This window comes from Macrotis lagotis, chromosome 2, assembly GCF_037893015.1.
Source record: "Macrotis lagotis isolate mMagLag1 chromosome 2, bilby.v1.9.chrom.fasta, whole genome shotgun sequence".
Taxonomy (NCBI): Eukaryota; Metazoa; Chordata; class Mammalia; order Peramelemorphia; family Peramelidae; genus Macrotis; species Macrotis lagotis.
Window position 1 is genome coordinate 146934951 of NC_133659.1, and position 13386 is coordinate 146948336.

At 36.0% G+C, this 13386-nt stretch overlaps 1 protein-coding gene across 1 annotated transcript in view; it reads left to right on the forward strand.

Moving 5' to 3' along the window:
- NID1 (nidogen 1) overlaps positions 1 to 13386 on the forward strand; it is a 111051-nt gene that overhangs the window by 13713 nt on the left and 83952 nt on the right. Inside the window, exons 2-4 of the mRNA XM_074222961.1 lie at positions 3273 to 3569; positions 7904 to 8130; positions 10206 to 10630. Of these exons, the coding sequence (XP_074079062.1) occupies positions 3273 to 3569; positions 7904 to 8130; positions 10206 to 10630 (949 nt within the window). The remainder of the gene's footprint in view (positions 1 to 3272; positions 3570 to 7903; positions 8131 to 10205; positions 10631 to 13386) is intronic.

Below are 13386 nucleotides of genomic sequence, written 5' to 3' on the forward strand. Positions count from 1 at the left end.
TTTTTTTAGGTTTTTGCAAGGCAATGGGGTTAAGTGGCTTGCCCAAGGCCACACAGCTAGGTAATTAAGTGTCTGAGGTCAAATTTGAACTCAGGTCCTCCTGACTCCAGGGCTGGTGCTCTATCCACTGCACCACCTAGCTGCCCCATTACTAAACTTTTTAAATAAGAAAATGAAATATAAGCTACATGATTGGTGTCAAACTCAAATAGAAGAAGATTCTGGCATCTTTGTACTGACTTACAAAACCACAACTTAACACAGTCTTTGTTGTATTGTGTTTTTATTTATTTTGTTAAACATTTCTCAATTACATTTTAATATGGTTTGGCTGTGCAATTCTCAGGCCCAGCATTTAATTCCTCTGGGATACATGATACTCCTTTTCACAAATGTTAAATCGAGAAGCCAAAACACTTGTCCAGTGGAACATTAAATGAGAGAATATATGTAAAGCTCTTTTCAAACCTTAAAATACTATATAAATGTTAGCTGCTCTTTCTTCTTTTCCTCTTTCTCCTCCTTCTCTCCCTCTTCAATCTTCTCTTTCCTCCTCATTTCCCCTCTCTCTCTCCCTCTCCCCATTCACAACAATCCTATTAAATAGCTCATTTAGTTTTATTCTAATTGTACAGATGAAGAAACTGAAGCTGTCAGCTTAAATGATTCACTTTAGTTTACACAACTGGTATGTGTCAGAGCTATAACTCTAACCAGGACGTCTGTGATTGCACATCTAGTGCTTTGCCCAATATATCACATGCTTCCATATTCTTCTGTCCCCTTTGTGAATAAATATTTGAAAATCAAATTAAACTTCTCAGCACTGCAGTGAGGAAGGTACATTTCAGGGATAATGATTCATGTCCCGAGAGTGCTGTTCCTGCATCTTTGTTTCCTGGAGACCTTAGAAGTATTTTTCAAAGTTGCTGCATTGATTTAAACTCCATTCAGGAATGGTCATTTAAATGAAAACCCATGTGGTCCCCAGAAGCATATGCTACAGTTGCCTACAAGTAGCCTGTAGCTGCCAAAGTCTTGTGCTTTAAGAAAGTGAGTTCCTTTCCCACACTCCCACATGTAACTTTAACTGTAATGTTTGTGCAATACTATATCTCTGGGAGGAAAGAGAGAGGGGAAAATGGGAGAATATTTGTGTGAAATTCCTCTCTTAACTTCCTTCTTCATAATTTGGCCATTTGTATCTGGAAAGTATTTTCTGGACCAGTTAATTCTGGGAAACTGCCACGCAAAGTTTGGTTAGGAGGAGGTTCACCCCCCCTCCTCTTTTTTATAGGTTGCAAAAAAAAAAAGATTTCTTCTTTGGAACAAATTTTGAGATAGCTCAGACAAATCCAACAACTCCAAAAATCTCAAACTTTTCCCTCAGCTTCTGTCCAACCCACCAAACATTTTGTCATCTTTTTCACGCAAATTACAAACTTGCCTTCTTTTAGCTACCCTTCTTTTTCCCTTTCTTCCTTTAGAAGCACAGAAGCCAACAGAAACTAAAGCAATAAGAGATAAAAAGAAAAGAGGAGTCTCTTAAACCTACAAACTTGCCAATCAATCCAGAAACAGTTAAAAAGTTGACTATTTAGATTTATGGTCTTGGTGTTAATGTTGTTGCCTTTTGAAGGATACATGAAATTCTATATGTTGAGGGAGGTCTAGAAAAAATAATCTTAAAAAATTATGGTCCATAGAGATTAAAAGAAAAAGACTATAATAATGTGAGTTCTGTTGCAATAGTGGAATTTGTCACCATCTGTGAATTTGAAAGAACAGTGAGATGTTCGTTTATAAACATAGCACTGGGGACACAAATACTGTGATGGGGGATTGCCAGAGCCTTTTTAGCTACTTTCTTACAAACTCAGGGAAAGTAGTAGTTAGTAGCATAGAAGAGAATGCTGAAATATGCTAACTTATATGAAGAGTTACAGAACTGTTTATACTCATTGACCACCCACGACTGAAATTATTTCTTAGGGCTGTTACTAAAAGGAGGAAGATCTATGTGTACAAAAATATTCATAGCAGCTTTATTATTTAATAGGAAAAATCTGACATTGGTCTATATGTCTAATGATTTGAGAAAAATAGAATAAATTGTGGCATATTAATGGAATAGAGTATAATTGACAGATTGAAATATTAAAGATTTTCAAAAAATGATGCAGAACAAAGAACTTGAACAACATTCACACTAACAACAATGATATTTTTGGGGCAGGTAGGTGGTGTGGTGGATAGAGCACCAGCCCTGGAGTCAGCAGGACCTGAGTTCAAATTCGGCCTCAGACACTTAATAATTAACTAGCTGTGTGACCAGGGGCAAGTCACTTAACCCCATTGCCTTGCAAAAACAAAGCAAAACAAGACAACAATGATATTTTTTAAGGCAATAAAATCAATCAGCCAATAAGCATTTTTGTTAGGCACTTTCTATGTATCAGACATCTCTAGCTGTTAAGGATTCAGAGAGCTAAGAAAAGATTCATAATTCATAGAGCAGATAGTTGTAGCAAACTGCAAATTCTTTGGAGTTTGTGGTATTATATGAGATTTTATTCCTTTTGTTATTGACCTGTTCATTTTTGTTCAATAGTAAATTTATAACCAAAAAGACATTTAGAGGGGAAAAAAAGAAAAGAACTCCAATTTCATTCATCTTACTGTGGATGCAACAATTGGAGAACAAGCTGCTAAAAATCTTTCTTGTTTGGTAATTGCTAATTTCTTTAGTTCTGAAGTAATCTGGTAATAAATCCTCAGACCTTTTACCTTCATATTTGTTTCTTTCTACTAACCCAGCTCTCTCAGATCAGTGGTCAGGGTATCTTAAATACAGGTTCCCCCTCACCCCTCCTCCTCCCAGATTTATGTGGAAGCGGAGAGAATTTGACTCATTAGTGACAGTACATCAGAGTTTTATAATATAAGAGGACTTATATAAAGTCCTCTTCAGCTTCAATAATTAAATTTCCTTGAATGTTATCTGAGTAGGACTCATCTCATTAATTATATCAAATGAGATACTGTATTTAAAATGCTTTGCAAACTATATGTATATATATATATGTACATATATATATATAACTATGCTATATAAATGTCAACTATTATTAGCAACAATAGAAATAGCAATTCAGTGTTAAGTACAAATGATATAGTGAATCCTCTGGAGTGGTTGTCATGAGAACTCATGAATTTTTTTAAAAAGAAGAATATCCTACTTATTTCAAATTACTTTTGGCTCTTTTGTACAGGTCACTACAAATGGTATCATTGCCATGAGTCGGCCTCCTCTTGAAGAAGCTAGCCCTGGTCGATTTCCACCTTCTTTTGGAGCTGTTGCACCCTTCCTGGCAGACCTTGACACGACAAATGGTGGGAAGGTTTATTATCGGGAAGATTCTTCCCCAGCTGTTCTTCAACTTGCTGCCGATTGTGTCCAAAAAGGTTTTCCTGAATTCCCTTTCCAACCCAAGAGTGTGGTGGTGGTCACCTGGGAATCCATGGCTCCTTACCAAGGGTCAGAAAGGGACCCTACCCAGGAAGGCAAGGTAAATATATATTCCTAATATACCAGTCGATTAGTCAACAAGTTTTTCTTAAGTGTTATGCTCCTGATATTGTACTAAATACAGAGAATACAAAGAAGTGTGAAAACATGGTTTCATTAGAATCTCATGTTCTAGTGGCAGATAATATGCGAAAGTCTAGGTAAATACATGTATAGTGCATATGAAGGTAATCTGAAAGGGGGAAAGCATTAGCTGCAGTTACCATAACTAAAGAGAATTTAGTGAGGGGAAATAGAAAGTTTTAGAGAAATATTCCTTTCTTTAGTGAAAAGTTTCTTTTCTTTGTATCATTAGCCTTAGCATAGTGTCAGATACAGAGCAAGTACTTAACAACTATCTGTTGATTGATTGATATCAGCTTGTACTTTAGTTATCAGTGGAAAGAGTGAATACATAAAATATATTTGAATATGATTGTCCATGGTATAGTATTATTTCATCTGTAAAATCATGTGTATTTCCATAAATTAACCTCCAAGAATGGAACCCAAGAACAGATCAACCAATTCTGAATTCAGTGATATTCTTCTTAAGAACTAGTGTCTCTGTCTATATTCACTGTTACTTAAAAAATATAACTACAAATTAGCACTGCTCCCAAATTTTAATTAAAAGTGATCTCAATGCATTGACAAAATGTTTAAACACATGTTGGATTGACTAGTGATCATATTTACTGGTCTGAGTTGTTTTTTGTTCGTTAGTTTTTATACATTATCTTCAAGGCTATACAAATTATATTACTTTTATGGTGACTGTATAGCTATAAACATAATTTATCTTTGATGAACGTTTTATTCAAATAGATTTGTGATCTCATTAACTCCTTCCATGAATGCAAATCACTATCCTCATTCATGTTGGATGTTGAACAGTAAAGATGTGAATGCATTAAAAGCCATCTCCAATCATCCTGATCTAGGATGGCTCTGGAGGAGAGGAGTGAGTCTGGCCACCTAGCATGGCACTCCCCTCACTCAAAGTCAGTTCCTGTGCTTGTCATGGCATCATCTCCATTGATGTCATGGTCTTCTGAGAGAATGAAGGACAAAAATTACACTGGATAGAGCACTGACCTTGGAGTAAGAAGACCTGAGTTCTAATGTGACCTCAGGCATATGACACTAACTAGCTGTGTGACCTTGAGCAAAGCACCTCACTCTGATTGCCTTGACTCTAGAACCATCTCTGATCATCTAGTTTCATATCTGGTTACTGGATCCAGATGGTTCTTAAGGAGAAAGTGAGGGGTGACTTACCACAGCACCCCCTCACTCAGATCCAATTCAGGTACTTGTTTCTTTCTTTCTTCTTTTTTTAGCTTTTTTTTGGTAAGGCAAATGGGGTTAAGTGCTTGCCCAAGGCCACACAGTTAGGTAATCACTAAATGTCTTAGGTCTGATTTGAACTCAGGTCCTCCTGACTCCAGGACCAATGCTCTGTCCACTGTGCCACCTAGCTGCCCCCTAATTCAGGTACTTGTCATGGCATCACCTCCATGATGTCAGTCTTCTTCGAAAACAAAGGACAATCATCATCATCATCATCATCAAAAGCTTAAGTAGTAAACTACCTGCTGAACTTGTGTGTGTATATATATATATATATATATATATATATATATATATATATATATCATCTTTAGTGGATTTCTATTAGAACATTAGATCAGAAAATAAGGTTTAAAATAATAAAGATTTAAGTAAGGAAAGTCTTCAGTCCCAATCTATCCAATTGCTTACTTATAAAGAGAATAATAATTATTTTTGTTTAATTAGCATTAATAAAGTGCTTTTCTACAAAAAATGTGATTATATATAAATAATAGATCTTCAATTCAATTTAACAAACATTTATTATGTTCTTATTATGTGACAAACACTGTGCTAAGGGCTGGATAGACAAATAAGAAAAAAGAGGCAAACTTTGCCCTCATGCAGCTTGCAATCTAATGGGGAAAGATTATGTACAAAAGGAAGCTAAAAGTAGAGAATGGGAAGAGCTATGGGAAATTCTATGCTATTTCAAAGAGTAAAACCAAGCAGTTCTGCTGAAGGAAAAATGGAGTTTTACCTGGAAAGTTCTGAGCCCTCTATAAAGGAAGACTTCAAGAGTATTTATAACATATTTATATATGCAATAATATACTTATTTAACAGGAATTATTATCCCTGTTTCATAGATAAAGAAACTGATACCCAAGGCAGCTAGGTGGCACAGTGGATAGAGCACTCTCCCTGGGGTCAGGAGTACCTGAGTTCAAATCTGGCCTCAGACACTTAATAATTACCTAACTCTGTGATCTTGGGCAAACCACACCCCCATTGCCTTGAAAAAACAAAAAAGAAAAAGAAAAGAAGAGAAACTGACACCCAAAGAGGCTCATCTCAAATACTTAGTAGGGACCTATAGTATTCAGAGTTTAACAGCCAGGAAGTGTTGGAACCAGAATTTGAACCCAAGTCTCCTGATATCAAGTCCAGTATCCTTTCTGTTTTAGCCTATTAATCAGTCAACAAATATTCATTGATCTTTACTGTGGCCAGCACTGTTAGGTACTGAGGAGATACAAAGATGTATAAGACAAGGACCCAGTTTTCCAGAAGCTTATGGTATAATTATAAAAAACAACACATATACAATTTATATAATACAAAGTAGATAAGTGTTGATTGAAGTAAGTGATGCAGACAAATGCTAACAGTAAGAAGGGAGCAAGAAAAATGGAACTGAAGGGTTAGAGAAAGTTTCTTAGAGTAATTGGGATTTGAATTTTACATTCAAAGATCTGGCTAATGTCAATACTAGGTCTGTATCCCAAAGAGTTGGAGGAAAAAGGAAAAGAACCTCTATGTAAAAAGTATTTATAGAAGCTCTTTTTGCAGTGGCAAAGAATTGAAAATTGAAAGGATGCCCAACAATTGGAGAATAGCTGAGCAAATTGTAGTATATGTTTGTGATATACTATTTTATTATAAGAAATATTGAGGGAGATAGTTTCAGAAAAACCTGGGGAAGACTTACATGAACTGATGCAAAGTGGAGTGAGCAGCACCATGAAAATACTTCATGTAGGGACATTTCTATTGTGACAAAGATCAACTATGAAAGACTTCGATATTCTGATTGATACAATGGTCCAAGAAAATTCCAAAGGATGTATGAAAAATGCTATCCACTTCCAGATAAAGAGAACTGATGAACTCTTAAGTGCAGACTGAAGCATGTTATTTTTTACTTTACTTTTCTTGATTTTCTTGCAACATGACTCATATTGAAATTTATTTTAGAAGCCTTCACATATAGATTAGGTGTCATATTGCTTGTCTTCTCAATGGGGAAGGGAAGGACTAGAGAAGGAAGAGAATTTGGAACTCAAAATTAAGATCTAGGTTTTATTTTGTTAAAGTGAGATCTGTGTTTTTGTTGATTCAAGTTCTTAGTAAAGAATTTCTCCACCAACACAAATTGGCATCTTCTCTACAACTGATGGTTTTAGAGGGTATCCCAGGGAGCTAAATGAAGAGGTTAAATGACTTGTTCAGTAGGTGTCAGGAAGGAGCTTGAACCCGGGTCATCCTGACTCTGAGGTCAGCTCTCTATCCTTTTGTAATATTTTCTTTCATGTTTATTATAAATAATAAAATAATTCTGGAGATACAGCTCAGTTATTATTTGAGGAAAAATAACAAAATACATTTCCTACTTGTTAATTTTGTTAGATCATAGATTTAAAAATAATCTCATGAAGGAATCTAGTCTGTCTAGGACTTCATTTATATTTAGAGTGACTGAACCCTTCATGTAAGATGAACCCAATATAGTCATGTTCAATTTTACAAACTTGTTAGTTTTTTGTTGTTACATTGTTGATTGCTTGCTGCTGGAGAACTTAGAGCCAGACAGTCCTTGATAGTACAGTTTTGTGTCACATTTTAGAGATGCAATTATAGGCTAACTTTGTTATCATCAGCTCTGTGTAACTCTCTCTCTCTCTCCTCTTTGACTCTATCTCTCTCTCTCACACACACATGCACACACTCTCATTTAGTCAGAGGAAGCTTAGTGCTGACAGTATACTCTTAGACAAAACTTCAGTTTAGAATATAATAGAAGACTTGTAAATCACTGTCCCATCATTTGGCAAAGATGCTTATGCTGAAGTGAAGTCTCTAAAAAAAGATCTGTGTGCTGTCCTCTCACTGTCTACATGGGGTGTAGCCTGTTGAAGATTACAAGATTAGAGTTGGTCAGTTTAAATATTTTGGGCTATTTTTCCAGATTTTAAACTGAATTTTGAATTTTCTCCACAGAGAAACACATTCCAGGCTGTCTTAGCTTCCTCTGACTCCAGCTCATATGCCATTTTCCTTTACCCAGAAGATGGTTTGCAGTTCTACACCACATACTCCAAGAAGGATGAAAATCGAGTTTCTGCTGTGGTTGCATTTAGTCAAGGCCTAGTGGGTTTCTTATGGCAAAATGATGGTGCCTACAACATATTTGCTAATGACAGAGAATCCATTGAAAATTTGGTCAAGTATGTTTTATTTGTTTTTGAATAGACTTTCCTCTCCCTACTACCCTCTGTCTTCTAATTAATAAATCACCTTGGCTCTTCTTCCCATTTTTCAAAGTGGCAATGTTATATGCAAAAGTGTACCACCTGGACATGTCTGCGTCTACAAATTACTTTTTTTAATACTATGGTTTTAATTTTTTATTGAATTTGTTTATTTTTATATCAGTTTTGTTTCCAGATATATCCCTTTCCTTCCACTATTCAATGACTCATCCCTTGTAAAAAAAGAATAAAAGAAAGTAAAAAGAAGTAAAAAAGGGACAGTTTTAAAAAAACTGACCAACATATAGGATCTTAGATGTATAGCTGGAAGAAACCACAGAGGCCATCTAATTCATTCCTCTCATTTTACATATAAGAAGCTTAAGTGACTCTAGGATCATACAATTAGAAAGTGTCATAGGCAAGAGTTGAACCTAGTTCCTCTTAACTCAAGGGTGAGTATCGTGCTCTTTGCACTGAACCTAATCAAATCTGCCATATCCCACAATCATAGGCTATGACGTTTTAGATTTTTATAGTATCTTTTGGGGGGAAGAGTTCATTCTGCTCTGAATCAAGTAACCATGTATCTATATTTTGCGGATTGTCCTGGTTACTACCAATTTGTATTTGCATCCCAAAAGGTAGAAGCACCAAAACTGTGCTTCTCTTACTGTGAGCTTAGGCTCTGAGGAAAAAAGTGCTCCAAAACTTTCAACCAGGAATGACTTTCAAGGTAGGAATGAACAGAGGCAGCATATTTCCTTGAAAAGAATACTTTATTTGGCATCAAAGGACCTGGATTCAAATTCTGACTCATAACTTTTGGGATCTGGCAAGTCTCTTAATCTCTTGGGGCCCCAGTTTCCTCATCTTTAAAATAAGGAGATTGGGTTAGATAACTTTATGGTCTCTACTACTCAAAAAAAAAATCTGAGGCGGCTAGGTGGCACAGTGGATAGAGCATCATCCCTGGAGTCAGGAGTACCTGAGTTCAAATCCGACCTCAGACACTTAATAATTACCTAGCTGTGTGGCCTTGGGCAAGCCACTTAACCCCATTGCCTTGCAAAAACCTAAAAAAAAATCTATGGTCTTTTATTTTGTTGTGCAGAATAGGGCAAAAGGGGAAGATATTTAGACTGCAGTTTACTGAAACCCAAATTGTCTACCTTTGATTCCCTTCTTTATAATGGATTAGCAAGGGGAAACCACATCAACTTTCTTTCCTTTTTTGATTTTTGCAAGGCAATGGGGTTAAGCCCAAGGTCATACTATCATCTTTCTTGTAGCAAGTTCTGACTTATTCTTCACCTGTCCCAAGGTTACATTACTTGAGCCTAAGACATTTGGATTGATCATACATCTATTCAAAATTAAATTCAGTATTAGCTTTATTTTTCCAACTTTTCTCTCTGAGGCTCTAAACTTTCCATATGGCATGTCTCCTTTTTGAATCTATCTGCCTTATATAAAAATAAAAATTTGTGTTGAACATTTTAAAATATCTATGGTATACGTAAACTAGTAAATTTTGAGGTTGGAACAGAAGTTAAAAAGAAAAAGAAAGTAATAAAAAAGGTAAGTTTAAATGGGAGGAAAGATGGAGTATTTTTAGTAGCTTTGGCATTAGTCAATAAGAATCACATATGCTAAGGATTTTCACCTATATGATGGAAATCAATAGCATTTTAAGACAAAATGGCTTCTCTTAAATCTACCTTCTTAATATCTCAAAGATTTGTTTAAATGGGGAAAACCTCTAGTATTTGGAAGCAAAGAGTTTTCTGTGCTCATTAGCACATCACAGTGGCCCTGGAGAGTCTTATTCCTGTGGCAGGTCAGATAACCTTCCATTTGAACCTGTTCTTCCACTCCTTGCCACTTTTGATAAGAATGCTATTTTGGTACACTACAGAAGATTTCAGTAGGGTGAAGGAGGATCTGTTTTATATCCTCTGTTTCATATATATATATCCTCTATTTGCAATTTGTTTACTAATTTTGGATAGGAATGCTTTATGAGAAATGCTGTTCCATTTTGTCCCTAGGAGCAGCAATGCAGGACGTCAAGGTGTCTGGATTTTTGAGATTGGAAGCCCTTCCACTGCCAGTGGTGTGGTGCCAGCTGATGGCAGCCTTGGATCTGATGGTGCAGAATATGAAGATGAGGAAGATGATGACTATGACTTGGTGAACATATCTGAGAGGACTCTGGGCTTGGACGATGTGGGCACTACAATTGATCCCTATGATGTCCCTAGGAGGGGAGATGAAGACACATATGACTTGTTAAATCCCATCTCCCCACGTCATGCCAGTACGGAGAGACCACCTTTAGAAGAACCCATTGTGGTGGAACAGTACCCAGACCTTTCTACTAGGGGAACCAAGTCACTCCTATACCCAGCTGAGGGATTTCCCCAGCAGCATCCACAGGTTATAGATGTGGATGAAGTAGAGGAAACAGGGATTGGTAAGGTCATTTAATTTTCTATTGGTGTATTATTTGGGGATGTCAGTTTGAAAAGGGGAGAATTAGTGTCTGAATTGCCCAGTGGTATAATATGTATATAATTTTTCTAGTTTTGCAATATGGAGCCCATAGAATTTAGTATTTGGAGAGATATGAGAGATCAAAAATTTGTAATCTCATGTCCAAGGATTTCCCAAGGGATTTGTGGTTAGATTTCAAGGGGTCTATGAATGGGGATGTTTAAAGAAAAAGCACATCTTTATATTAATTAACCTCTAATTGAAATTTAGCATTTCCTTCAATTATTTAAAAGGCAATCTTTGAAAAGGGATCCACAGGCTTTACCAGAATACAAGAGTGGGATATAATAAAAAAAATTTAGAATCCATGCTCTAGTCCCTTCATTTGATTGAGAAGGAAATAGCGTTGGGTAGAGCATCAGTGTGCTAGTGAATGTTTACTGGCTCTCCAAAACAAACAAACAAAAAAAACTCATGTATATACAACATGCTCTCAAGGTTAATCTGCACCATTAACATTTTCTCCATCACCTTTTTTTAATTTTTAATTAAAGTTTTTATTTATTTTGAGTTTTACAACTGTTCCCCCAATCTCACTTCCTTCCTTCCACCCCCCCACAGAAAGCAATTTGTCAGTCTTTACATTGTTTCCATGTTGTACATTGATCCAAATTGAGTGATGAGAGAGAAATCATATCCTTAAGGAAGAAACAAAAAGCATAAGAGCTAACAAGATCAGACAATAAGATAGCAGTTTTTTTCCCCTAAATTAAAGGGAAATAGTCCTTGAACTTTGTTCAAACTCCATGGTTCTGTATCTGGATACAGATGGTATTCTCTCCTGCAGACAGCCCAAAATTGTCCCTGATTGTTGCACTGATGAAATAAGCGTGTCCATCAAGGTTGAACATCACCCCCATGTTGCTGTTAGGGTGTACAGTGTTTTTCTGGTTCTGCTCATTTCACTCAGCATCAGTTCATGCAAATTCCTCCAGGCTTCCCTGAATTTCTGTCCCTGCTGGTTTCTAATAGAACAATAGTGTTCCATGACATACATATACCACAGTTTGCTAAGCCATTCCCCAATTGAAGGACATTTACTTGATTTCCAATTTTTTGCCACTACAAGCAGGGCTGCTATGAATATTTTTGTACAGGTGATGCTTTTACCCTTTTCCATCATCACTTCAGGGTATAGACCCAGTAGTGGTATTGCTGGATCAAAGGGTATGCATATTTTTGTTGCCCTTTGGGTGTAGTTCCAAATTTCTCTCCAGAAAGATTGGATGAGTTCACAGCTCCACCAACAATGTAATAGTGTCCCAGATTTCCCACAACCTTTCCATCCTTTCTTAGTCTAAAGAATTGATGAAACAATAAATCAAGCCCAAATTTGTAGCAATTTGATAAATAAGGTGTAATTGCTCAGACTAAAAATTTAACAATTGATTCTCTTTCATGAGACTATTTGAGGTGGTTCCAGCACACTTTTGTGATGGGACATGGACTTGGAGGAAATGCTGTGTTCTGACAGTTTGTAAAACCTACAGTTAGAGAGAGAGAGTTGTAATGTAGATATCAGGCTATCAGTCAGATTAGACTTTTGGAGTTGGTACTCCAAATAATGTCAAGGTGTTTTCTCATCTCTCCTAAAATCCCAACATACCCATTTAAAGGGATGCTGAGAAAATATGACCTTGAGAATCATATTTTCTTATTCCACTACGCTACCTAGCCGCCCCTTTATTTGTAACTCTTAATATATGAGATAGAACAAAGTCTTGAAAGGGACCTTTGAGTCAATGAAAAAGTTTCTTCCATCTAAGTATTTCTATAGGGGAATAAAAAAGATTGCACACAAAACAGCAAATGTATTGGGTACAACTTGCTATTTTTTTTTAGTTTTTTTTTTTTTGCAAGGCAAATGGGGTTAAGTGGCTTGCCCAAGGCCACACAGCTAGGTAATTAGTAAGTGTCTAAGACCGGATTTGAACTCAGGTACTCCTGACTCCAGGGCTGGTGCTTTATCCACTGCACCACCTAGCCGCGCCGCAACTTGCAATTTTTTAAAAAACAAAATAAAGTTACGTAACTTTATTTTTTATTTCCCTCCTCCTTACCTTAGAGATGGCTGCCATTAGACACCAATCTGTCTATAAATAAGTAAAATCATTCAACATATACTTTTGCTTATCAGTTCTTTCTCTGGATTCAGATAATATCTTCCTTCATAGGTCCTTCATATCTAATTGGATTATTTATAATATTTAAAATGACTTAGCCATTCAATTGGTCTTCAAAACAATATTGCTGCTACTGTATACAATGTTCTCTTAGATCTGCTCATTTCTCTTTTCATTATTTCCTGCATTTTCAATCACCTCCAATTGTTAGAATTGTCTTCCTTATACTGATATGGACCCTGTCTGCTATTCCTAGTTCTTAAACATAAGTAATTTTTCTCCCATATTATAACCTTTTAAATATTCTAAGGTAGCTTGATTTCCCTTCTAAGACTTTTTCTTGTCTAACCATAGCATCCTCAGGCCTTATATTTGTCTATCTGTTAACCTGAAATCATTTCTTAAATTCTGTGTGAGGAATTTGGTTGTTTTCCTTTTATAAATTTCAACATCTATTGCTGATGTCATCTCTTTTTTTAATTTATTTTTTATTCTCATTTTGTACAAATGTTTTTTTTACATTAATAAAATATTCTTGTTTACAAGTAAACAA